The following is a 23,328-nucleotide window of genomic DNA, read 5'->3' on the forward strand; positions in this document are numbered from 1 at the left end:
CATTTTGGATCCAAAATCCAATTTCATCTTGGATCTCAGATTACAGATCCAAAATCCCTTTGGGATCCAGAATCCAAGTCCATCTTGGATCTCAGATTATAGATCCAAAATCCATTCTAGAATCCTGAAACCAACTTCATCTTGGATCTCAGACTTCATATCCAAATTTCATCTTGAATTCCAACTCTCAAATCAATTTCATTTCTCAATTTTATTTAGATTTCCCACATTTCATTTCAAACTTCAAAGTTAGAATTCAATTCCATTTCATCTCTGATTCAAAGTCCATTTATGACTTTGAAATTTCCTTTCTTCTCCTTTTATCTCAACTTCAGAATCATTCCTTTCAAAGTCAAGATTTATTCTCAAACTCTGATTATTCCAAAAACTTAGAACTTTAGATCTTAAAAGTTCTAAGTTAGAAACCATTTCTTCACTCCTTTATTAGATTCATCTCAAAAATACTTGGAGAAATTTCCAAAATCATTTTCAAAAGAGCATACATCATTGCATTTGCACAAGCATGATTCTTTGTGCATTTAGACTTAGGATAAATTCTTAGATGATATTTTAGCAAAACAAAAGGCATGAATTCGACCCTTGGTTCGATTAGCCCTGGTAAAGGCGCCAGGAATGGTCGAACCTCGTACCGACGAGCGGATCCCGTCTCCCAGTTTTCCCCGCAAATATTTCAAAAACGGAGGAGACTCATTTTCTCAAATATTTTCAAAATTAAGGTCAAGTGAGACCCCGCAAAAGAGTTTCTCTTTCTCTTCTCTTCTCTTCTCTTCTTTTCTCTTCTCTCTTCTTTTCTGTCTTTTATTTTCTCCCCTCAAAAAGGAGGAAATAGAGGTTGGAAAGGAAAAAAGAAGGAAGAGAGAGAAATACCAAGAGAGGAAAAATTTTGCGATGATCACAGCACCCGCGTCGCACCCGCACCCAGGCAGGTGCGACACTTGGACACAGCTTCCTTTGTGTTAGGTGAAGTCAACCACATTGAGGTTCATTTCTATCCAAAAGTAGATTCAGTTAACCCTAATCAAGTCCATTTTTATCTATATTATATATATAAATACATAAATGCACAGACATACACAGTGTTAACTTAAAACTGTTAAAATATATATATATACATGTACCCTCCCCGCATCCCCGCACCCAAGTTTTTTTAAAGTGCCGCATCGCCGCACCCTCACCCTCACCCGCACCCGCATCCGCATCTGCACCTACGTGACATAGCAATCAACCAATTTCTTGCCCCTTTTGTTAAAATATTTATATATATATATATATATATGAGTGTATATGTATATATTATATATTTTTTAACTGTTTTATTATTGTAATAGGTTTTTCCCATGTAGCGGTATTTTGGTCATTTACACACATATAATAAGTACTACCCATTATGGGCAGTTTTGTCTTTTCTTTTCATTTTTTTTATGTTTTTTTGTCATTTCCCTTTTTCATAAGGGCTTATCAGTGTTAAAAATAATGTATCATAACTAGGATTAACTAGGATTTTTTTAGTTTAACATTTTTTATTTTAGTTTGGTTTGTATTGAACTAAGTCAAAGCATTGACTAGTCAATACAAGAGAGAGTCGTTGGATTCCCCAACGACTCTAAATAGGGCCGTTGGGAGCCCAACGACTCTCTTCTCATCTTCCTTTTTGTGTATAAATATGGGGCATTGCCCCCTTTCATTGTATGTTTTTAGTGTGGATTACAATCAATAAAAATATTATTTTTCCTCTTGTTCTTGAAACTCATTTAGTGGGTATTAGTGTATGAACCCTTCTTGTGGTTCTTTTGAGTGTTCATCTCGGTATTTTTAGTGAAACTCTTTGAGTGTCCATTGTTGGTGATCAAGTGAACATCCTTGAAGGAGCTCGTGTTCTTACATATTATCAAAGCTTGGTGATTAAGCTAAAAATTGTGTTTAGAACATTGGGAAGCGTACCACCAAATTTAGAAGTGTTGGAGATCTCTTATATTTTTTATTCAAAGTATTGGTGATTGGTGGCATTTGCGTGGTGGTAAAGTGTTCGTGATTTCTACAGTTACTCTTTTTCTCTTCTTTTTTTTTTTCCAAACCTTGTAAAAATAGATGACAATGATAATGTCACCATAAAACTCATTAAGCTCAATGACTCTAACTATGTAACATGAGCTTCAATTATAAAGCATCTTATATGGAAAAAAGGGTTGTGGAGATTAGTAGATGGGACCTATCCAGAACCTAAACTAATCCTTACCAAAGTAGAAAATGAGAAAGAGATACCTCTTACGGAGGTTGAGAAAAATAAGGCAATAACCACTTACAAGAAAAAGTAGGAATGAAAAATGGGACATGCCAAGATTATGTCTTGGCTCATTACTAGCGTCGACATCAAGAAGTGTTCAAGTCTTGCAAAATTTGAACATAGAAACAATGCATGAGATTATCTTAAGATAATGTATTCTCTTAAATATATTGCACATGTGTGCAATTTACAAGATAAGGTACGAAATATGGTTCAAGGATACAAAAGCATTAGAGAATACCATAATAATTTGTTAGAATTATGGAAAGAGTTGGCTCTTCTTGAACCAAAGTGACATTGTCCAGAAGACATAAAACTATGTCAAAATCAAATAGATATTGAGCACTTTTTCTAATTTATTAATGGATTGAGATCGGAGTTTGAATCCACCAAATCCACTCTTCTTCATCGAGAGAAAGTTTCTTCGATAGAAGATACGATAGAAGATATGATAGAAGAATTAAGGAGGAAAATAGGCTTAAGAAGATAATCTTAAAGTGTGATGATGACTCGGTCCTATCTATATCTTAGACCAGAAAACTATGTCTGTATCTACAAACCCCTACACTATGGAAGGACAAATGACGAGAAGCAAGGTAATGAGTATGAAAGAAATAAAGTTAATTGTTACTATTGTCGTGAACCGGGACATGTAAAAATATATTGTCCAAAATTGAACAAACCCTATGAGAAGAAGGTTGCCTCTGTCGGACTTTCACAAGAATCAAGTGAACCATTCATTGGAAACATGTCCTTAATGCAATTAGTAGAGGGGCTTCAACCCCTACTCAAAGGAACAAGGAGCATCTTCATCTACTGGAGTCGCGGTCTCTTCCTTTAGCGTCTCTGATCCCAGTAAATCTCTTTGGCTTCTTAACTTCGGTACCTCTTTTCATATGATACCAAATAATGATATATTATTCAAATATTATAATTCAAGTGGGACAAATGTTTTCACCGCTATGAAACATCTCTTGAGATAAAAGGAATAAAAAATTTTGAAAATATCTCTCAAAACTCAAAAAGATTTTGTATTTCACAAATTAGATATATTCATAAACTTAAATCTTTGATCTGTTTCTCAATTATCTGACCATGGATGTAATGTTTTCTTCTTTTCTTGTGGTTGTCGAGTTCAGGATCGTCAGTCAGAGAAGCTAATTTGGGAAGGCCACAGAGAAGGAGGCTTATACTACATGGATTTTTTGTAAATACCTAAGAATACATTTTGTTGTAATGTTCAGAAACTGGATTTGAATCTATGGCATAAAAGACTTGGCCATCCTATCGTGGTATAAAAGATTGCACAAACTGTAACGCCCCAAAATTTCGAACCTTATAAATTCCTTGAAATAGTTGGAAAAATACCTTTTCTTTACAGAGTTTATTTCTAAATCAGCGGAAACGATTTCTTTTAAAAGAAAAAGACGGGTTTGACAACCTTGGGCACGTTAGCGAGAAAACAAAGATTTACCATGGACGATCTGCAATAATACTCTTAGGAAACCATTCCTTCTATTTGAAGAGAGTATCAAGTTTGTACAAAATTTGGGTTTCCTCAAGGGAAAACCGTATCAAAAACAAAAAAAATGTCCAGGAGAAACACTACGAGCAGAAACAGTGGATCCTTAAATCATCTCGCAGTCGCGCCATCGCCTGATGCACCTAATCGTCACCTGTGCCCATGAAATGGGTTAGTTTTGCGAAAAACTAGCAGGAGAGTACAAAGAGAGAAAGAACTAAATTAGGCATAGATAATTTATGCAGCAGGTAGTAACGAGCAAACTAAGCAGATAGACTGGAGGAATAAGCTAATTACAACAAACTGAAAAAGGGTGTGCATACTCAATTTAGTTATTACTTGATAACCGACCATGCGGGTACATACATGGCACGTGAGTCGAAACAGTCGAGTCCAAGCCGAGTGTTCATTATGTTAAGTATTTTAATATACCTCGGTTGTCTGACTGAATCCTATTCCTATGGAGACGACCGATGGTCGAGAGAGTAAGTCCCCAAGGCCTGATAGGGATGCATCCAACTTCTGCAGAAGTGTTAGGCTAACTTATGTAGCCCCTATCCCTCCCCCTAACCTCCGATGACTGGGGAAAAACGGGTCTTTTGCCCTTTTTGAAAGCCATAAATGGACTGTCTATCGGAGTTGGTACCCTTCGTCCTCTCTCTTGACGAAGCAAGGTTGAATTGAGCGCGACGGGGTTTCTTAGCCGTTGCCTCATTCTTCATGCTCTGGTCCATTAGACCGAAACGAGCATCTTGCCTATGAAGGCGATCCCACTCTTATATGTGTTTCCAACAGCCTGCACTAAGCATTAATCGAAGTCATAAGACTCTCTCATCCAATCGTCGTAGTACTAACATGTCTCGCATGTTTAAGAAGTACACTTACGAGAAAAGGGATACAGGTCCTTAATAGGAGCCTCGGGAGTGTGTTTCGCAAAGATATAATATTTTTTAGAAAAACTATTTTAACATATCAAATCTTTCGAAACCACACACAATCTTGCCAACATAAGGCATGTGATTTTCTCGAATCTGACATCCGATGACGCAGTGTCTGGGTGCTTTGTAAGTCACGACACTGGTTTTGGTAAATGGGTTTCACAAAGGAACCTATCACCCAACAACTTGGTCTTGCCCCAGATCAAGGGTTTTCCCAAAACATATCGGGTGGAAAGAGGAATAGGTATTCCTCTCGAATACACTGAGTCTATGGCAAGGAAAAGAAACAAAAGATAATAATGCGAAAAGGAAGTGCCTAGGCGCGAAGCGCGACGGCAAACAGGAACTGCGAAAGCAAGGGACAAGGATCGCGAAACCGCGTCCTTGAATTAAAAGACAGTAAGTAGTAACTTATGAAAGCAAAGGCCTGGGCGCAAAGCGCGACGGCAACAGAAACAGAAAGTGCGTAAGCAAAGGACAAGGACCGCGAAACCGCGTCCTTGAATTAAAAGACAATAAGCAGTAAATACGAAAGTAAAAGCCTGGGCGCAAAGCGCGACGGCAAACTGAAATGCGAAAGCAAAGGACAAGGATCGCGAAACCGCGTCCTTGATTTAAAAGTGTACTTATATACATATAAGTATATAAATATATCATTAAGTCCTTTCGATTATCAATTATTTAAGCTTGATTTAATTATTTAAGTCCTTGTGCATCTTCTCCTACCTTGGGGTATTGCGAGGATGGAGTCTTCTACGAACGTAAGTGATCGTCGGTTTAGTTCGCGGGGCGCGAACGGGCTCCGTTGCGTAACACTGCAAAAGTATGTAGTTTAGCATGCATAATGTAGATAGGGAGAAAACTCAGTTTCTCCGCAATCCAAAGCAGGGGTCATTGGCCCCTACCGTTGCGAAAGAGAACGGGGTAGGGTCCAATGACCCATGTCGTTTAAAGGAGATGGGTACAGGGGCCATCGGCCCCTGCTGGATTTCTAAAGGAGGGCAAGGGCCTTCGAGGCCCTTGCTGGGTGTTAAAAGAAGGTGGGGCAGGAGCGCTCCTGCCAGCCTTTCTTTAAAAGAAAGGGGCCGATGGCCCCTACCAGTGAAATGAATAGGATGGGGGAGAGTGCAGGGGCCAAAGGCCCCTGCCGAGCCCTTGCTCGCCAGTAAAAGAGACAAGGGCCTCTGGCCCTTGTCGGTTAAAAGAGGGGCAGGGGCCAAAACGGCCCCTGCTGGGTTTTTTTCCCAAAAGAAGGGAGGCAGGAGCCAAAGTGGCTCCTGCTTCTCTTTTAAGGAGAAGAGTAGGGGCCATCGGCCCCTACCAAAAGAGAAAAGCAGGGGCCTATCGGCCCCTGCCAGAAGAGAAGGGAGAGAGCGCAAGGGCCAAAGGCCCCCTGCGGCTATCTAAGAGGCGGCAGGGGCCAATGGCCCCTGTCGTTCGTGGAGAAAAAAAGGGGGGGGGGGGGGCAGGGGCCATTGGCCCCTGCAGGACTGAAAAGAAAGGGGGCAGGGGCCGATGGCCCCTGCCGGAAGGTGAACAGAAGGAGGGGGGGGGGGGGGGGGTAGTCGCAGGGGCCTTTGGCCCCTGCCTGCCATAACAGGAGAGGAGACAGTGAGGGAGGGGGCTCACCTGCGGCTGCCGGAGAGAAGGGAGGACGCCGAGGAGGTGGTTGTCGAGGAGGGAGCTCGCCGGAGAGGGTGGCGCCGTGAAGGGGGGGGGGGGGGGGTTGGCCTACGTCGGCAGAGGGAGAGGGAGATGGAGTCGGGGGAAGAGAGAGCAGAGGGGAGAGAGACTAGAGATGAGAGAGAGAGTCGGGGGGGTCGGGGGAGGCTCGTAGGCCCTCCCCTCTCCCCTCTCGTCTTTTAATAGGGAGGGGGCGCACATAGGGCCCGCCCCCTGTGTCGCCGGAGAGGCCCCCTGCCGTGGGCTGCCAGTCCCCTCGAAAAGGGTTTTCGAGGGGCTGGCACAGGTTGGATCCGGGTCGGGTCTGGACCCGACCCGGGTCCGATCTTTAATAATTTTTTTTTTACTGGTTTTACACAAACTATCGTGGTATAAAACTCATGAGTCATACTATGAAACTTTGGGAGAGGGTGATTCATTCTAGGTTGAGGAAGGTTGTCATGATATCGGAGAATCAATTTGGTTTTATGCCTAGAAGATCAACTATGGAAGTTATACATCTTCTTAGACAACTTATTGAGAGAAATAGAGAGAGGAACAAAGATTTGCATATGGTTTTTATTGATTTAGAGAAGGCATACGATAGAGTACCTAGGGACGTTCTCTGGTGGACAATGATGAAGAAAGGTGTTTCTCTCAAGTACATTAGTATAATTAAAGATATGTATGAAGGAGTAGTAACCAATGTCCGCACTTGTGGAGGGATGACAACCAATTTTCCTATAACGGTTAGGTTACATCAAAGATCTGCTTTAAGCCCTTTCCTATTTGCTATAGTGATGGATGAGCTTACGAGATCAATTCAAGAAAATGTGTCGTGGTGTATGTTGTTTGCTGATGATATTATTTTGATTGATGAGTCTAGAGCTGGGGTTAATGCTAAGTTAGAATTATGGAGACATACATTGGAAGCAGGAGGTTTTAAGTTGAGTAAGAGTAAGACAGAATACATGGAATGTTGGTTTAGTAAGCAACAAAGTAGTGATGGGAGTGTAGTAAAGCTTGGTGAGCAAGAAATACCGGTGGATGATTGTTTCAAATATTTGGGATCTATCATTCAAAAGTATGGAGAAATTGATGGAGATGTAAATCATAGGATAAAGGTTGGGTGGAAGAAATGAAAGAGTGTAACTGGAGTGTTGTGCGATCGTAGAATGCCATTGCGGTTGAAGGGAAAGTTTTATAGGACGACTATTAGGCCCGTTTTACTATATGGTACGGAATGTTGGGCTGCCAAGAGACATCATATTCAAAAAATGCAGTGTAGCTGAGATGCGTATGCTGAGATGGGTGTGTGGAAATACAATAAAAGATAAGATTCAGAACGAGGAGATACGTAAGAAGGTAGGCGTTGCACCCATTGAAAATAAGATGAGAGAGAATCGTTTACGGTGGTTTGGACATATTCGGCGAAGGCCTAATGATGCTCCAGTTAGAAGGATGGAGAAATGGGAAAATATATTAGTTAAAAGAGGTCAGGGTAGGCCTAAGAAGACATGGATGGAGGTGATAGGAAAGGATATGAATGCTTTTAACCTCACCGAGGACATGGCATTGGATAGAAATGATTGGAGGAGAAGGATTCATGTGGAAGACCCAGAATGATTTTCTTTTTTGGTTCATATCGCCGACCCCAATTGTTTGGGATGAAGGCGTAGTTGTTGTTGTTGTTGTATCCTAGTGTATCTAGGATCCAGTTTTTTTCAAAAATAAAAAATTTTGTAATTTTGAAAATTTTACATGTGAAAATTATAATCTTGGTAAAATAAAGAGATTAACTTTTCAAGAAAGAACCTTTGTTTCTTCTCGACCACTTGAGTTAATACATTCGGATGTGTGGGGACCTACACCTATTATATCAAATGGTGGCTTTATGTATTATGGAATTTTTTTAGATGATTTTACGAGACACACTTGGATTTATTTTCTTAAACATGTCTAAAGTTTTCTCACACTTCTAAATATTTCATAATCTAGTCAAAAATCAATTTAAGAATGACATTTTCATCTTTCACATTGATTTAGGAGAAGAGTTTTTATCAAAAGAATTTAAAGATTATCTAAATCTATACAGTATCACACATCAAAGATCATGTTTCTATACCCTTCAATAAAATGGTTTAGCCGAAAGAAAGCATAGGCCTATTATAGAAACAATAAAGACTTTACTTATTACAAATCAAGTGCCTAAAGTTTTTTGGGTTGAAGTCACTCTAACAGCAGTTTATCTTATTAACAGAATATCATCATCTTCCTTAAAAAATGTATTTCCTATTGAAAAACTTTTCAAACAAATTCCAGATTACTCTAGGTTAAGGGTTTTTTTATGCAAGTATTTTGTCTTTTCTAACAAAGATGACAAACTCTCTCCTCGTGTTATTCCTTGTGTTTTTCTAGGATATGCAAATTATCAAAAAGGTTACAGATGTTTTGACTTTAAAACTAAAAAGTTATATGTGTTAAAGGAATGTATCTTTTTTGGAAAAGGAAAGTTGGACCCGGACCGGAACCGAGTCCAAGGAAAACCCTTTTAAAAAAATTTAACGCATGCGCTGATAAGGGAAAACCCTACTGGTCATTTTTTTCCCCTCTGCTGATAAGGAAAACCCCTTTGGGGTTTCCCGATTTGCGTCCACCCGTGCCCTTTAAATCACGCTCGCGCTGATAAGGGAAGCCCTCACCCCTGCGCTTCTCCTCCTCTCCCTCTCGATTGTGCACTCTCTCTCACTCCCAGCGTGCGACCGAACCCCGACGCCGTCGATGACTCTCTCTCAGGTACGCATCTTCTTCTATTCCCCTTCTCTTCTTTTCTTCTTCATCTCCTTCTTTTGTTTGCCGAAGGGCCGGCAGCTCCTTGTCGTGCCCACCCCCTTTCTCTCTGCGTTTGGCAGAAGGTCGGTGGCCCCTTGCCTCTCTCTCTCTCTCTCTCTCTCTCTCTCTCTCTCTCTCTCTCTCTCTCTCTCTCTCTCTCTCTCTCTCTCTCTCTCTCTCTGTGTGTGTGTGTGTGTGTGTGTTCACCGGAAGAAAAGTTGGGATGCAAATGACCCTGGGTGCGTTGACCGCACCCAGGGTCTCGTTGACTGCACTGGGTGCTGCACCCACATCACATCTCGTCGATGAGGGTGCAGCACCCAGTTTGTCGAGTCCATGTGACATAGGCGAGAAGCGAGGCATTTTAAAATTTATACGAAGCGGGAAGCGAAGTTTCAATTTAAAAGCGAAATATGAATAAAAAATGAAGTAATATGGAATCAAACAAGAAACAAATAAAAACTAAAATAAAATTGATCATTCTTATATTTCATGATTTTTCTGTAAAAGAGTTAAATTTTTGTTAAAATCTAACAATGATGGTTACCAATTTAAAGAAAGTACATGGAAAGTGAGTAAAAGCGTGAGAGAAAATACATGAAAAAGATGAAAAGAAATGTGAGAAAAACATATAGTATGCATAGACCATGTGTACGAGAAGCGTGGGGGAATCGAGCTTCCCATGAAGTTTCAGAAGCAAGGAGTATCGTGCTTCCGAAGCGAGTTTCCGGGAAGCAAGCTTCCCACCTACCTAAGAAGCTTCCAGTAACTCTGGTCTTCATACAAATCTCCATTTTGGGAACTGAGTTTCTGATGAAGTACATTGGGTGTGCTTAGAGGCTTGCAATCTTTCATACCAGCCTTGCTGAGAACATCAATGGTATACTTATGTTGGGTGAGTGTCATGCCTTCTGTAGTCCTGTCAACTTCTACTCCAAGAAAATATTGCAATTTACCAAGATCCTTCATCTTGAACTTGTGGTTTAGTTCTTTGACCTGCTCAATATGTTCATTAGATTTACCTGTAATGATAATGTCATCTACATATATCAACAACAGGGTAATTGTATCTTTGCATTTGAATATGAAAAGAGAATGATCAAGAAGAGACCAATTAAAGCCATATTTTTCTACTTTAAGAGAAAAATTGTCAAACCAAGATCAAGATGCCTGCTTCAAACCATATATAGATCTCTTTAACCTGCACACATATTCTTTGGAGTTCCCTTCTGCGTACCTAATGGGTTGTTCCATGTAGAAATTCATTTTTCGCATCCAGTTGACTGATAGTCCACTAATGCTCAATAGCCAATGATGGTACGATGCAGATAGTGCCCATTTTCACAACCGGACTGAAGGTCTTATCGTAGTCCTGTCCTTGTTCTTGTGTGAAGCCCTTGGCAACCAGTCTAGCCTTATATCGCTCAATAGTACCATCCGACTTATACTTTATTTTATATACCCACTTTGACCCAACCACATTTCGATCGTGTAGTTTGGGAACAATATCCCAAGTGCCACATTCATGAAGAGCATTCATTTCTTCATTCACAGCTTTAATCCATCTCTTAGAATTTGATGCTTGATAAAATATTGTAGATTGATCTTCCTTACCGAAAGAGGTTAAGAATAGTTGGAAATCCATCGAGAAATTCTCATAACTAACCCACCTATCAATAGGATGTCGAGAGTGAGTAGATCTTCTGGGAGCAGAGGAGTCAACAGAAGAAGAATTCATCTCCTGATCAAAGTTGGGGAGGGTCTCTTTCTCACGTCGCGAGTAAATAATGCCTTTATACCTTTCAGGAGCCAAGAGTGGTTCTGAAATCACACTGTCCTGAATCTTTTGGGCAGCATCAGACATGTTTCCCTCATCTCTTTGATTACATTCTGAAGGACAAACATCATCAACGCTAGTAAAGAGATCAAAATTCAACCAAGGGTGATAAACTTCAATTTCAGGAGAAGTATTAGCATTGTGGTCAAAATTTAATTCATCAAATACAACATTGTTGGATATTTTGATACGCTTACTCACAGGATCATAGCATTTGTACCCTTTATAATCATCAGCGTACCCCCACAAATCTGCACTTCAAGGCCTTATCCTGGAACTTGTGCCGCATTGAACTATCAATATGAACATAACATACACACCCGAATACACGCAAATCATAATAACTTGGATGAACACCATGCAAAGAAAAATAGGGTGATTTGTTTTTTAAGATATTCATGGGCAATCGATTTATGATATGGACCGCTGAGTGGAAAGCCACTACCTAGAAAGTAACTGGAAGGTTACTATCATGCATTATGCCCAATGTACTCTCGATAAAATGGCGATGCTTTCGTTCAGCAATTTCATTCTGTTGAGGTGTATGAGGGCAAGACACCTGCTTACTTATTCAATTTTCCTGGAGAAAATTAATAAAATCATTTGAAGAGAATTCACCCCTCCATCACATTGGAAACAAAGGATATTATCAGAGAGTTGATTTTGAACAAAGGAATGAAAATTCTAAAATAACTTGAAGGTTTCAGATTTACATTTCATAAAAAAGATCTATGTATACCGAGAGTAGCTATCAACGAAGATGAGATAATATATAATGTCAGACATGAAAGGAACTGGAGCCGGACCCCAAACATCAAAACAGATAATTTCAAACGGTCTTGAAGCTCTTTTATTAATAGAATGAAAAGGGAGAACATGACTCTTACACTGAAGACAACTAGAACATTTTTTATCATTGACACTTAAACTTAGACTTGACTTGGGAATAAGGTTGTTTGAAACAAGCTTTTCAATAAAACAACTACTACAATGACCCAGACGACCATGTCAAAGATTTAACTCAATACATTCAGAAAGACTAAAAACATTTTCAGGAGGAACTGAAGATGTGAGCTTCAAGGTGGGATGAACAGGCTGAACACGAGTGGAAGGATTCTCTTGGAACACGTACATATTCCCTTGACGTTTTCCTTCAGCGAACGTTTCCCTCGTGTGAAGATCCTTGACACGAACAGAAAAATGAGTAAACTCAACTAAAGCATTAATATCATGTACAAGCTTAGAAACAGAAACAATATTTTTCTTGATATTAGGAGCATGAATGACATTTGAAAGAGCAAGTGAAGAGTTGGATATAGGGATGACAAAGTTTCCAATGTGAGAAATATAGTGATGAAATCCATCTCCAGTAACTGTAGTATTTCTACCAAGATAAAGAATAAGATTTTGGAGCTAAACAGCATCACCAGTAACATGAGTAGCTGCTCAAGAATCAACATACTAAGTGCATTGATCATTCTGTTTCAGATTCAATTCAGCCAAGACAGATAATAACAACTCTTTGACTTCTTCACTATTCTTCAATTTATTTGTTCCCTTGTCTCTGATTGCTTTCCTCTATTTTGAGGATTAAACCAACAATTAGCTTTGATGTGCCCCTTTTTGTTGCATAGAAAGCAAGTGGGTATTGTCCCTTGCGTCTGCAAATTAGGAAGAATATTGGGTGTAGGCAATATTCCACGAGCTCCTTGTTTGTTCTTCTCTTGACCGCCACTTTCCCGAGATTCATACATGTCACGTCCTCAACTATAAGTAACTCTTGTGGCAAGAATGTCTTGTGCTCCAACGTGAGTGTGAGTATCTTCAGAGAATCCCTTCAAAGTCATCTCATACTGTAATAGTTTAGCACAAAAATCTTTAAATGTAGTTAAGTCTGGTAAACACAATAAGGAAGTAATCATCATATGATAATCAGGTCCCAGCCCGCTCAAAGTTTGTTGCAACATATCTTTGTCACTGACCGCACAACCCACGATGGCCAACTGATCTGTGATAGTCTTCATTTTGTTTAAGTACTCTATGATAGTCATGGAATCATTTCTCAGCATTTGAAACTCTTTCTTTAAAAATAGAAAATTAGAATTGTTCAGTTTCTCATATACAAGTTGACTAAGAAAGTTAGAAGACAGACCAGATTGAGAAGACGGAAATGAATCCATAGTCGATTGAAGACGAAGACAAGAAACAAGAGAAAACTAAAAACAAGAAAGAGTAAAAGACTAGAAGGTTCACTTTAGGTTCAATAAATAAAATTCAGAACAGATATTTCAATTTTCCTTTTTTTAATAATGATCTGCAGATCCGATACAGAAAACCAGGCTATGCAGTAAAATTTGTTCTGAATGAAGTTAACCAATAAGAGGCACGTTATTGAAAATAACGTGTTTTCGTTTTCGGAATGGCAAGGAAAAGAGAAGTTCCAACGGGTGAATCTGATTCGAAAAGATTCAAAGATAATATCAATCAATTAAAAACAGATATGAGTTCACGTTCAGATCAGAATCTGATCTGACGTTAATTTGAAAACGATGAGAAAACTATATTGACGTTATTTCAACTCTTGAAATCACGCAAAGATTAAATGTGATCTTGCGTAATTATCGAAACTGCTAATGAATGAGATCATGTTTAGCAATGAGAAAAGAAGAACAGAAAAACAGAGAAAAGAAATAGATGAAAGGAAAAGTCGAAATCCAAAACTCAGATTTTAGAAGAAAGGAAACATGTTAACTTGAATAGATTTAAGATTGGGTTTAAGAACAAGAGAATAAAATGGAGAATAGATGAGATCCGATTGAGAGATACCTTAGAAAGAGACAGAGAAAGTCGGCTTGAGGCTCATAAGAAGGGCATGATCTTCAAGATTGGATCTTTTGCTCTGATATCATGTTAGAAATCATGGGTTCTGTCATTCAATCACAAGAACGAATAAAGAATAGCGAGAGAGAACGTAGTGGCTGCAAAAAACCCCAATTAGGGTCTGCGGTATCTGGCTTATCATTATATATAGGTTGGTACAAATATTAGGCTACGAAAATACCCATTACACAACAAGCAAAATTACAATAGGTCATTAATGAACATGTGACTAAATAAACTCGAGTTGGGTCTGGATCCGAGATCCAAACCCAGCCGTGAATGACGACTTCTTTTCACTTTTATATGCCCATTAGTGGCTATTATAATCTTTTGAATTAGTCATTGTTTGGCTTGTGTATTGTCCCTTTGTGAACTTGTGTTTGAGCACTCTCTTGTTGTCTATTGTATGCCCTTGGTGGCTCTTTTTGTATTCCTCTTATTTTCATTACATGGTATCAGAGCCAAGATATTCATCTTGGTATTTGGCTTTTTACGATGGATTCAGGATTAGTTGAATAAGGGAATCTTAATCCGGTAAGTATTTTAAAATCTGTTTATTCTTGCTTTTGTTGCCTATCTCATGCATTTTGTATGAGAAAGCATTTGTTTATGGTTTTTAAAAAGAAATTTATCAAAAAAATTGTTTGTTTGTTGTTCCTTTGAAACCTTTTTGAAATATTCTTTGTTTTTTTTTTGGCTGATTATAAGCACATGATTAAGCTTTTTGGAATTTTTTTATATATGTTTTCTTGTTTATTCAAAGGTTATTGTATTTTTTATCCTTATCTTGGACTTAGTTGAACTCATATTGGTGTTGTCTTTTTCAATCTTGATAAATATTTTTAAATGATTTGAAATATTTATTTCAATTTTTTATAATGGTTTTGTGTGTTATTCAAATGCACGTATGATCTTATGAGATTTTGCTTAACTTGTGTAAACCTAGAATACCTTATGTATTTGAAAAGTATTAAGATAGTATGTGGTTGGGTCCTAGTGATCATGAATATTGGAAATTTGAACATAATTTTTTCCCTATTGATATATGATCTTTGTGCACTTATGATTGTCTTTAATACACATTGATGAATGAGTTTGTTGGTTTGTTCGTGCAGCAGGTTTTGAGCATGATTTCTTCATGCATAACTTGTTCTTTTATGGGAATTATGCACTCATCCTTGAGGAATTTATGTTGAACTCCTCTATGAGGTTTATGAATGCATTTTGTGTGCATATTTTTAATAATAATATTTATTTTTAAGATTTTTGTTTGGCCCTTTGTGCTTGAACTCATTTTGGGTTGTGTGAGTGATCCGCTTATCAGTGAATCCTATTGGATTGTATTTTGTGAATGCATTTTAAATGTGCATTTTAAAAATTATTAAAAATATTAATGTTATTGTATGTTATCTTGTTGGCCCTTTAGTGGCCCTTGTGATTATGCCCATTTGTGGTTTGTGTTCTTCCCTCTTGGGAGGTGTTTATTGTGAGTGCACTCATTGCACTTGAATGATTTGTATCTTACATGCTTAGTGCATCATAATCATTAATAAAAATATTTAACAAAAAAGTTTTTGTGAGGGCTCTCTTTGGAGACCTTAGTGGCATTTGTGCCTTGTGTGTTATTTCTTGGTCTCATGGAGCTTTAGTAAACACTATCTTACATGTTTTTACATTTTGTTCACATGGGATTTAAGTATTATGTTTTTTGCATATTTGGTATTAATAAAATATTAATTTATGAATTATGAGAGCCTTCTTTGTGGATTTTGTAAGTGTGACCTTTGTGGTTCACTTTTATACTTGTCCATTTTGTATCTATTGATGGACATTTTATCTTGTCATATGATTGCATTTAGTGCATGTTTATTCAAACTCTTGTTATTTCACTTGATTTGAAATTTGTGTCAAATTGATTCTTGTTTCCTTTATTCTTGGAATATGTCTTTCAAGGTTTTCCTATTTGCCTCTTTGTTTGGCTTGGTCCATCGCTTTTCTATTTGATACATCCATTATTTTGTTCGGTCTTTTCAAGGTGAGTTATGTACACCTAGGTGTTGTAGAACCAGAGATGTTTGTTGGGGTGAGTTATGCGTGCACCTCTATTTTTTGTCAATTTAGATTGTCGGTTTATAAGTGTTGTATTGGGGCTTGTTTTTTGCTTTGACAGACGATTGTTTGACCTTTGGTTTTATGAGTGAGTTGTATCACTTAATTGCTTATTTGGCCCTTGTTGATTATTGAATGCTCGTATTGATCTTTATCAGTGATGTCTCGATAGTTTTTTTTATTATGACCATATTAGTCCTTATGGGCTAAATCTCATATTATTGCAAAATTTATTACTTTGATTTGAATATTGTTTTCAAATCTTCTTGGTTATTAACACCAGTTTGTTTTCATTACAATATTTTTATCTATCTTGTTTCTCCACTCTTCCCTCTCATTTGAGTGATTTTTTCTCTACATAAGATTTTGTTTTATCAGTTTTACAACCATGGTTGTGGTGAGTTATGTGCACCCGTTGTAGCTAATGGTATTGTTTGCAGTTTTACAATCATTTATAAGGTAAGGGATGTGCACCTCTTGGGGTTGTAGCAGGTATTTATTGTTAGTTTAGATAACAAAGTATTTTTGGTGCATGGTCACTGGTTTGGTTATTGCTGACATTTATGTTTGATCTCTTGTCATATGCCCTGATACACTTGAATTTTGAGGATGTTGAGTTGGAGGTCAAAGAGGTGATTGCTTGTGATGAGCAAACTATTGTTGATATTTGCAAATATCATTTCGTTTGATATGATTTATTGTATGTGGGTTTTTTTTAAATATCTCCATGTACTTTCTAATTTTTTTCGCTGCCCGCTTTCCCTTGTATGGAAAATATTTATTCATTGAAAAAAATTTATTCATTATCATGTTCATTGAATATGCTTTAAAAGCATGTTGGATACATATGTTGAGGATATTAAGATTTGTTCCATGTTGGTTAACTTGCATTTTTTTGTATGAATTTAATTTGTCACATGGGTACAGGTAAGGGGGGGGGGGGGTATGACACAGGAATTTTAAAAAATGCGAGTCCGGGGACATGGCTATATATATTAAATATCATATCAATAAAAAATAAATTTGAAATAAACTGAATATAATCTAAATATATGTGCTATATCTAAAATATATATTATATATTGAAAATATAAAGTGATAAACTGAAAATATAATTATAAATTATAAATTGAATACAAACTTGTATGTACGAAGGGTAAAATGGCTTGTCCAGGTGTTGACGTGTGTCGACACGAGGACATGCGTGTTGACACAGGAACGAAGGGAAAAATAGAGTGTCTGTGTGACATAGAATTTAATTAATTCCTCATTTATTATGAGCTCCTTTGAGGTCATACATTTAATATACATGACGTGTTTGTCTTAGTATAATTAATGAGTTGTATCTTATTTGAAATGAAATGCTTACTTAAACCTTTGGGACATTATTGCAAAATTGTTTATATCTTATTGATATTTTATGTCTAATATTTGCTTTTTTTTTAACTTTAGTGATCAAAATTCTACTGTGTTCAGAATTTATGTTTCCTTGAAAAAAATGTTGTCTAAGCAAGAAATTCTTAAAAATTGATTTTGAAGTATATTCTTGGTGTTCATCTTAATGGTTATTGCACCCTGATTGAATTGTTGCTAATGTTTCTGAAATTTGTATTGATTAAGGTCTTACTCACTTTTAAAATTGTTTAGTTTATAGTACCACTATATTTTGTTGGAAAACTTAATCACCCTCTCTTCATATATATATATATATATATATATATATATATATGTATGTATGAATTAATCTGTCATTTTTTTCAAAATATATATTTGTTTTGAAACTATATACATATATCCTATAACTATTTTTTAACTATTTAACTATTATGTTAAAATGTTTTTCTTTTAATAACTATTTGGTTAGAATATCTTCCTTTGTGTAGTTGGAACCAGTGTTGTATCGTAAATCGTACGATACAGTAATATACATATTGTTACATTCAGGAAAAATGATACGATACACACTCGTATCTCGATATGGATGTGTATCATACCTGTATCGAATGTATCGTATGATACACCCCTTGTATCGTACCGTATCTTTGTTTTCGAATCGTATTTCATAAACTTGGTTATTTTGTTTATGTTTATGTAATATGAAAGTATGAGTCTTGTGACATTGTTCTTGTGAGATATGCATGCAATATTATCTATGATTCTATATTAGTTGATGTTTGATGATGTCTTATGTAGTTCATAGAGACATAAATGTGATTTTATGGTTGTATTTTGTGCAATTCATCAATGTTTCATGTGTCATGATTTTTTTATAACTTTTTTCTAATTTTTTCTGTTTTTTTATTTTTTAGAATTTTTTATTAAAAATTTACGATACGTTTTTTATACAATACGATACGGTGTTACTTGGGCCCGACCGATACGGGTAACAATACGATACTTACAACCTTGGTTGGAACATTGTTTTGTTCTCTCTATAGGTTCTGAAAGATGATATGATTGAGAAAGAAATTTTGTTTTTGATGCATCAAGAAGATGGAGATAGCTGATGAAGGCATTTGGTGAAGATTATCAATGAAGACTCATATCCTTCCCTTGGTTTTTGGATTTTAAAAACTTTTGATAATCATACCATAAGTTTGAGAGGGAGTGCTAATATATATATATATATATATATATATATATATATATATATATATATATATATATATATATATATTATACATTCTTTAACTATTTTATTATTGTAATAGGTTTTGCCCATGTAGGCAGTGGTGTAGCCACGCTAGGGCCAGGATGGGCACGTGCCCATCCTGACCTGAAAAAATCCCTTTATAGGGTATTGGGTCAAGGTGGGCAGCGCCTATCCTGACCCTGAAAGCTCAATGTACGCCTGGATCAAGGTGAGCACTGCTTAGGCCAGACTCCAAATCCCCACGACTTGCCCCACCTCTCTCTCTCTCAGAAATAACACTGACCTACATCCGGTCGTCCACTATCCAACATGCTCTCTAGCATGGCAGCATAGACATTTCTTCTTCTTCTATGGTTTTATTATGGTTTAGGGTTTTTTTTTGCTTTTTTCCAATTAGCATTAAATGTTTGAATTTTGTTTTTCAAATAAGATCGATGTTTATTTCTATGTTTTTTTAATAACATTAATTACTAAACATGATTCTAGATCCACAGGCACATGCTTTATTTTAGTTAAACATTTACAATTTTAGGGGATTTTTTGTTCAATTAGAATATATATGAAATTATGAATGATGTTTGTTAGGACATAGGATCAGGTATTTGATTTACTTTTTTTAAATAGCATGAATATTTAATTAGGTTTTAAGGTTTTTTGTGTTTTTTTTCTCAATTAACAATTAAGTTCTTTATTTTGGTTTTTTTAAATTAAATGAATTTTTAATTATGTATTGTGTTTTTTAATCGGCATTAAACATAATTCTACACGCTTCATTTTAGTTAGAATGTTGGGGTGGGGGTGGGGTGGGGGTGGGGTGTTCAATTAGCCTATGTAAGAATGATGTTTGTTAGGATTGCAGTTTTTAAATTAGAGTTTTTATTTTATTTTTTAACTAAGATGAATATTTAATTAAGGATGGGCTTTCGCATGCTTGATTTTAGTTACAATTATTTTGTGTTTTCTTAATTAACATTAAATATGATTCCACATGCTTGATTTTAGTTAGAATTTTAGGTCTTTTTTTAATTAGCCTATATATGAATTATGTTTGTTAGGATTTAATGTTCTGATTTATTTTATTTTTAAATAGCATAAATGTTTAGTTATAGTTTTAGGAGTTTTCTATGTTTCTTTTTTCAGTTACCATTATGCATGAAGCCATGATAGTCGGTAATGAATGCTTGATGTTGGTTAAAATATTAAGGGTTTTGTTTTTTTTTAATTAGCATAAATGCATAATCTATGATGTTTGGAAGAATGAGGGTTTTCATTTGATATTCTTTAAAATGACATGAATATTAAATTATAGTTTTATGGTTATGTGTGTTTCTTTTCAATAAAAATGAGTGTAGCTGAGATGCGTATGCTTAGATGGATGTGTGGAAATACAATAAAAGATAAGATTCGAAACGAGGAGATACGTAAGAAGGTAGGTGTTGCATCCATTGAAAATAAGATGAGAGAGAATCGTTTACAGTGGTTTGGACATATTCGGCGAAGGTCTAATGATGCTCCAGTTAGAAGGATGGAGAAATGGGAAAATATATTAGTTAAAAGAGGTCGGGGTAGGCCTAAGAAGACTTGGATGGAGATGATAGGAAAGGATATGAATGCTTTGAACCTCACCGAGGACATGGCATTGGATAGAAATGATTGGAGGAGAAGGATTCATGTGGAAGAGCCAGAATGATTTTCTTTTTTGGTTCATATCGCCGAGCCCAATTGTTTTAGGATGAAGGCGTAGTTGTTGTTGTTGTTGTTGTTGTATGTGTTTCTTTTTCAATTAGCATTAAACATGATACAATGAAAAATACATACTTGATTTTGGTTGAACTTAGAATATTAGGAATTTTTTTTGCTTTTTATCAATTAGCATAGATGAGAGATCTATGATTTTTGTTAGGATTTAGGTTTATGATTTGCATTATTTTAAACGACATGAATGTCAAATTAGGGCTTTAGGGGCTTTCCAAGTTTTCTTTTGTTTCTTTTTACTTAGTGTTTCATTCATTAATAACCATGATTCTATTTTTAATTTCTATTAAGATTGGAGGTTTCTTTGTGTTTTTCAAGTAGCAATAATCATGATTCCATTTTTTATTTATGTTATGATTTTAGGATTTTTTGTGTTTTTTTCTTGATTTGTCTTTGTGTGCGCCTTATATATATATATATATATATATATATATATATATATATATATATATATATATATATATATATATGAATAAAAAATGAAGCAATATGGTAACTGAATAGGAATCAAACAAGAAACAAATAAAAATTAAAATAAAATTGATTATTCTTATATTTCATGATTTTTCACTAAAAGAATTATTTTTTTGTTAAAATCTAACAATGATGGTTACCAATTTAGAGAAAGTACATGGGAAGTGAGAGAAAATACATGAAAAACATGAAAAAAATGTGAGAAAAGCATATAGGAAGCATAGAAGAAGCATGGGGGAATCGAGATTCCCATGAAGTTTCGAAAGCGAGGAGTATCGCGCTTCCGAAGCGAGTTTCTGGGAAGCGAGCTTCCTACCTACCTAAGAAGATTCCAGTAACTATGTGAAGTGTTTTATGAAAGATTTGAATCATTAGATGTGTTTAGCATGTTCGATTTAGTGGCATTTTGAGCATTTGTACACATGTAATAAGTACTGCCCACTAGGGGCAGCTTTGTCTTTTCTTATTTTTTAAAATGTTTCTTGTCATTCCCCTTTTTCATAAGGGCTTATTGGACTTTGTCCAATATAGTAGTTGGGATCTCCCCAACATCTATATTTATACCCGTTGGGAGCATCGCAACGACAATATTGGCCTTGTATGGTTTATATAAAGGGTTAAAACCCCTTCTTGTTTGTTAATGCTTTTCTTAGCATTCTCTCATAATAAATATCATATTTTTTAAGTGTTTTGTGTTATTTTGTATGACCATTAGTGGCTATTGTAATCTTTTGTATTAGCCATTGTTTGGCTTGTGTATTCTCTTGTTGTCTATTGTATGCCCTTGGTGGCTCTTTTTGTATTCCTCTTGTTTTCACTACACTTTTTTATTCAAAAAATGTTTATGCAAAAGTAGAAGTGTACCAGAGTTACCGGAAGCTTATTAAATAGGTGGAAAGCACGCTTCTCAAAAACTTGCTTCGCAAGCACGATACTCCTTTCTTCTGAAACTTGATGGGAATCGCGATTCTCCTGCGCTTCTCATATTCTTTTCACATGCTTCATCTATTCTTATATGTTTTTCACTCTAATTTTCATGTTTTTATGTGTTTCCTCTTACACTTTTCACTCACTTCCGTGTTCTTTCTATAAACTGGCAATTATCATTTTTAGATTTTGTTAAAAATTAAATTCTTACACTAAAAAATTATGAAATTTAAGAATAGTCACTTTTATCTTAGTTTTTATTTGTGTTCCATTTTGATTCTCATTCAATTCTTATATTGTTTTTTTTAATTCTCCGCTTCCCGCTTCTTATACATTTTAAAATGCATCGCTTCTCGGTTCTACTCCCCGTATTGTTTCTTGCTTCCGCTTCCTAGTCTGGCAATGAGCTGAACTTAGACTTTCAAGCTCGGCTCATTTATCATTTAAGTCAGCTCGGGCTTGGCTCGTGTTTGTAACTAAATGAGTCAAACTCGATCTTGAGTCAGATGGGCCAAGCCAAGAGCTGGCTCGTGTAAAACTAGTTGGTTGATATAAGAAACAAACATTGAAACAAGAGAAAGCAAAAACTTTTGGAAACTATAGGAACTATAAGACCAATGAATATCAATATAAAGCATCTCAAAGATAACTTACAAAGAGTGTCTTTTGGTATTCTAAGTTAAGGGCTTTCTCCAAGAGAATGACCCGCTTTTTGATAAATTCAACAAGTCTCCGTTGCACTTCTCTAAAATGAACAATCTGGCTTTCAGATAACATATAGCTGTCTTGATGCAGTTGATTTCCTTTTGCATTTTCTGTGATATCCTCCATAACAGCCTCAGAGACAATACCAGAACCATTGGCTTTATTAACACCAGAATTAGGAAACTGTGCACCATCCTGCCCTAGGACATTGCTCATAGTGGAACTGTTCAAGTAGGGAAGGTTTTGTTCTTGGCAAACAACTTCTTGGAGTCCAAGCTCCCTATCTTCTACAATAGCTTGCCATCTCCCATAACCATGCCTGGAGAGAGAAGTACCAAACTTCAGAATGAAAAAGTAAATGTCACCACAAAACAGACAGGATTGCCATCTGTCAGCAAGCAAGTGTTAAAGAATGACCCCTATTTATCATGGTAGAAGATATCAGAAGTAATAGAAAAATTATTGAAGACGAGACTTCAATGTATAGAAATTTAGGTACTAAGTCATCCATACTTCATTACAGCACGCAATAGGCACAAATCATGGTCCTCTCTCCACACTCTACCACTTATCAACCCTGTAAACCTTGATAAAATGTCTTCAGCAAAGAGTGGAGTCCCAGGCTTCTCAGACAACAGCTTCACCTGTGATTCAAAAAAACCAAATCAGTGATACACATGCTACTATTTACAATGATTAACGAGATAGATTTGACAGAACCTAGTCAAT

At 36.3% G+C, this 23,328-nt stretch overlaps 1 protein-coding gene across 1 annotated transcript in view; it reads right to left on the reverse strand.

The window, feature by feature from the left end:
- Nucleotides 1-23,328, reverse strand: part of LOC149841949 (CHD3-type chromatin-remodeling factor PICKLE-like) — an 86,731-nt gene that overhangs the window by 13,746 nt on the left and 49,657 nt on the right. The window contains exons 27-28 of the mRNA XM_089998795.1: nucleotides 23,113-23,243; nucleotides 22,549-22,918 (exon numbers count right to left, since the gene is read on the reverse strand). Of these exons, the coding sequence (XP_089854921.1) occupies nucleotides 22,549-22,918; nucleotides 23,113-23,243 (501 nt within the window). The remainder of the gene's footprint in view (nucleotides 1-22,548; nucleotides 22,919-23,112; nucleotides 23,244-23,328) is intronic.

The sequence above is a fragment of the Nuphar pumila genome, chromosome 3, assembly GCF_984573655.1.
Source record: "Nuphar pumila chromosome 3, dmNupPumi1.hap1.1, whole genome shotgun sequence".
Classification (NCBI taxonomy): Eukaryota; Viridiplantae; Streptophyta; class Magnoliopsida; order Nymphaeales; family Nymphaeaceae; genus Nuphar; species Nuphar pumila.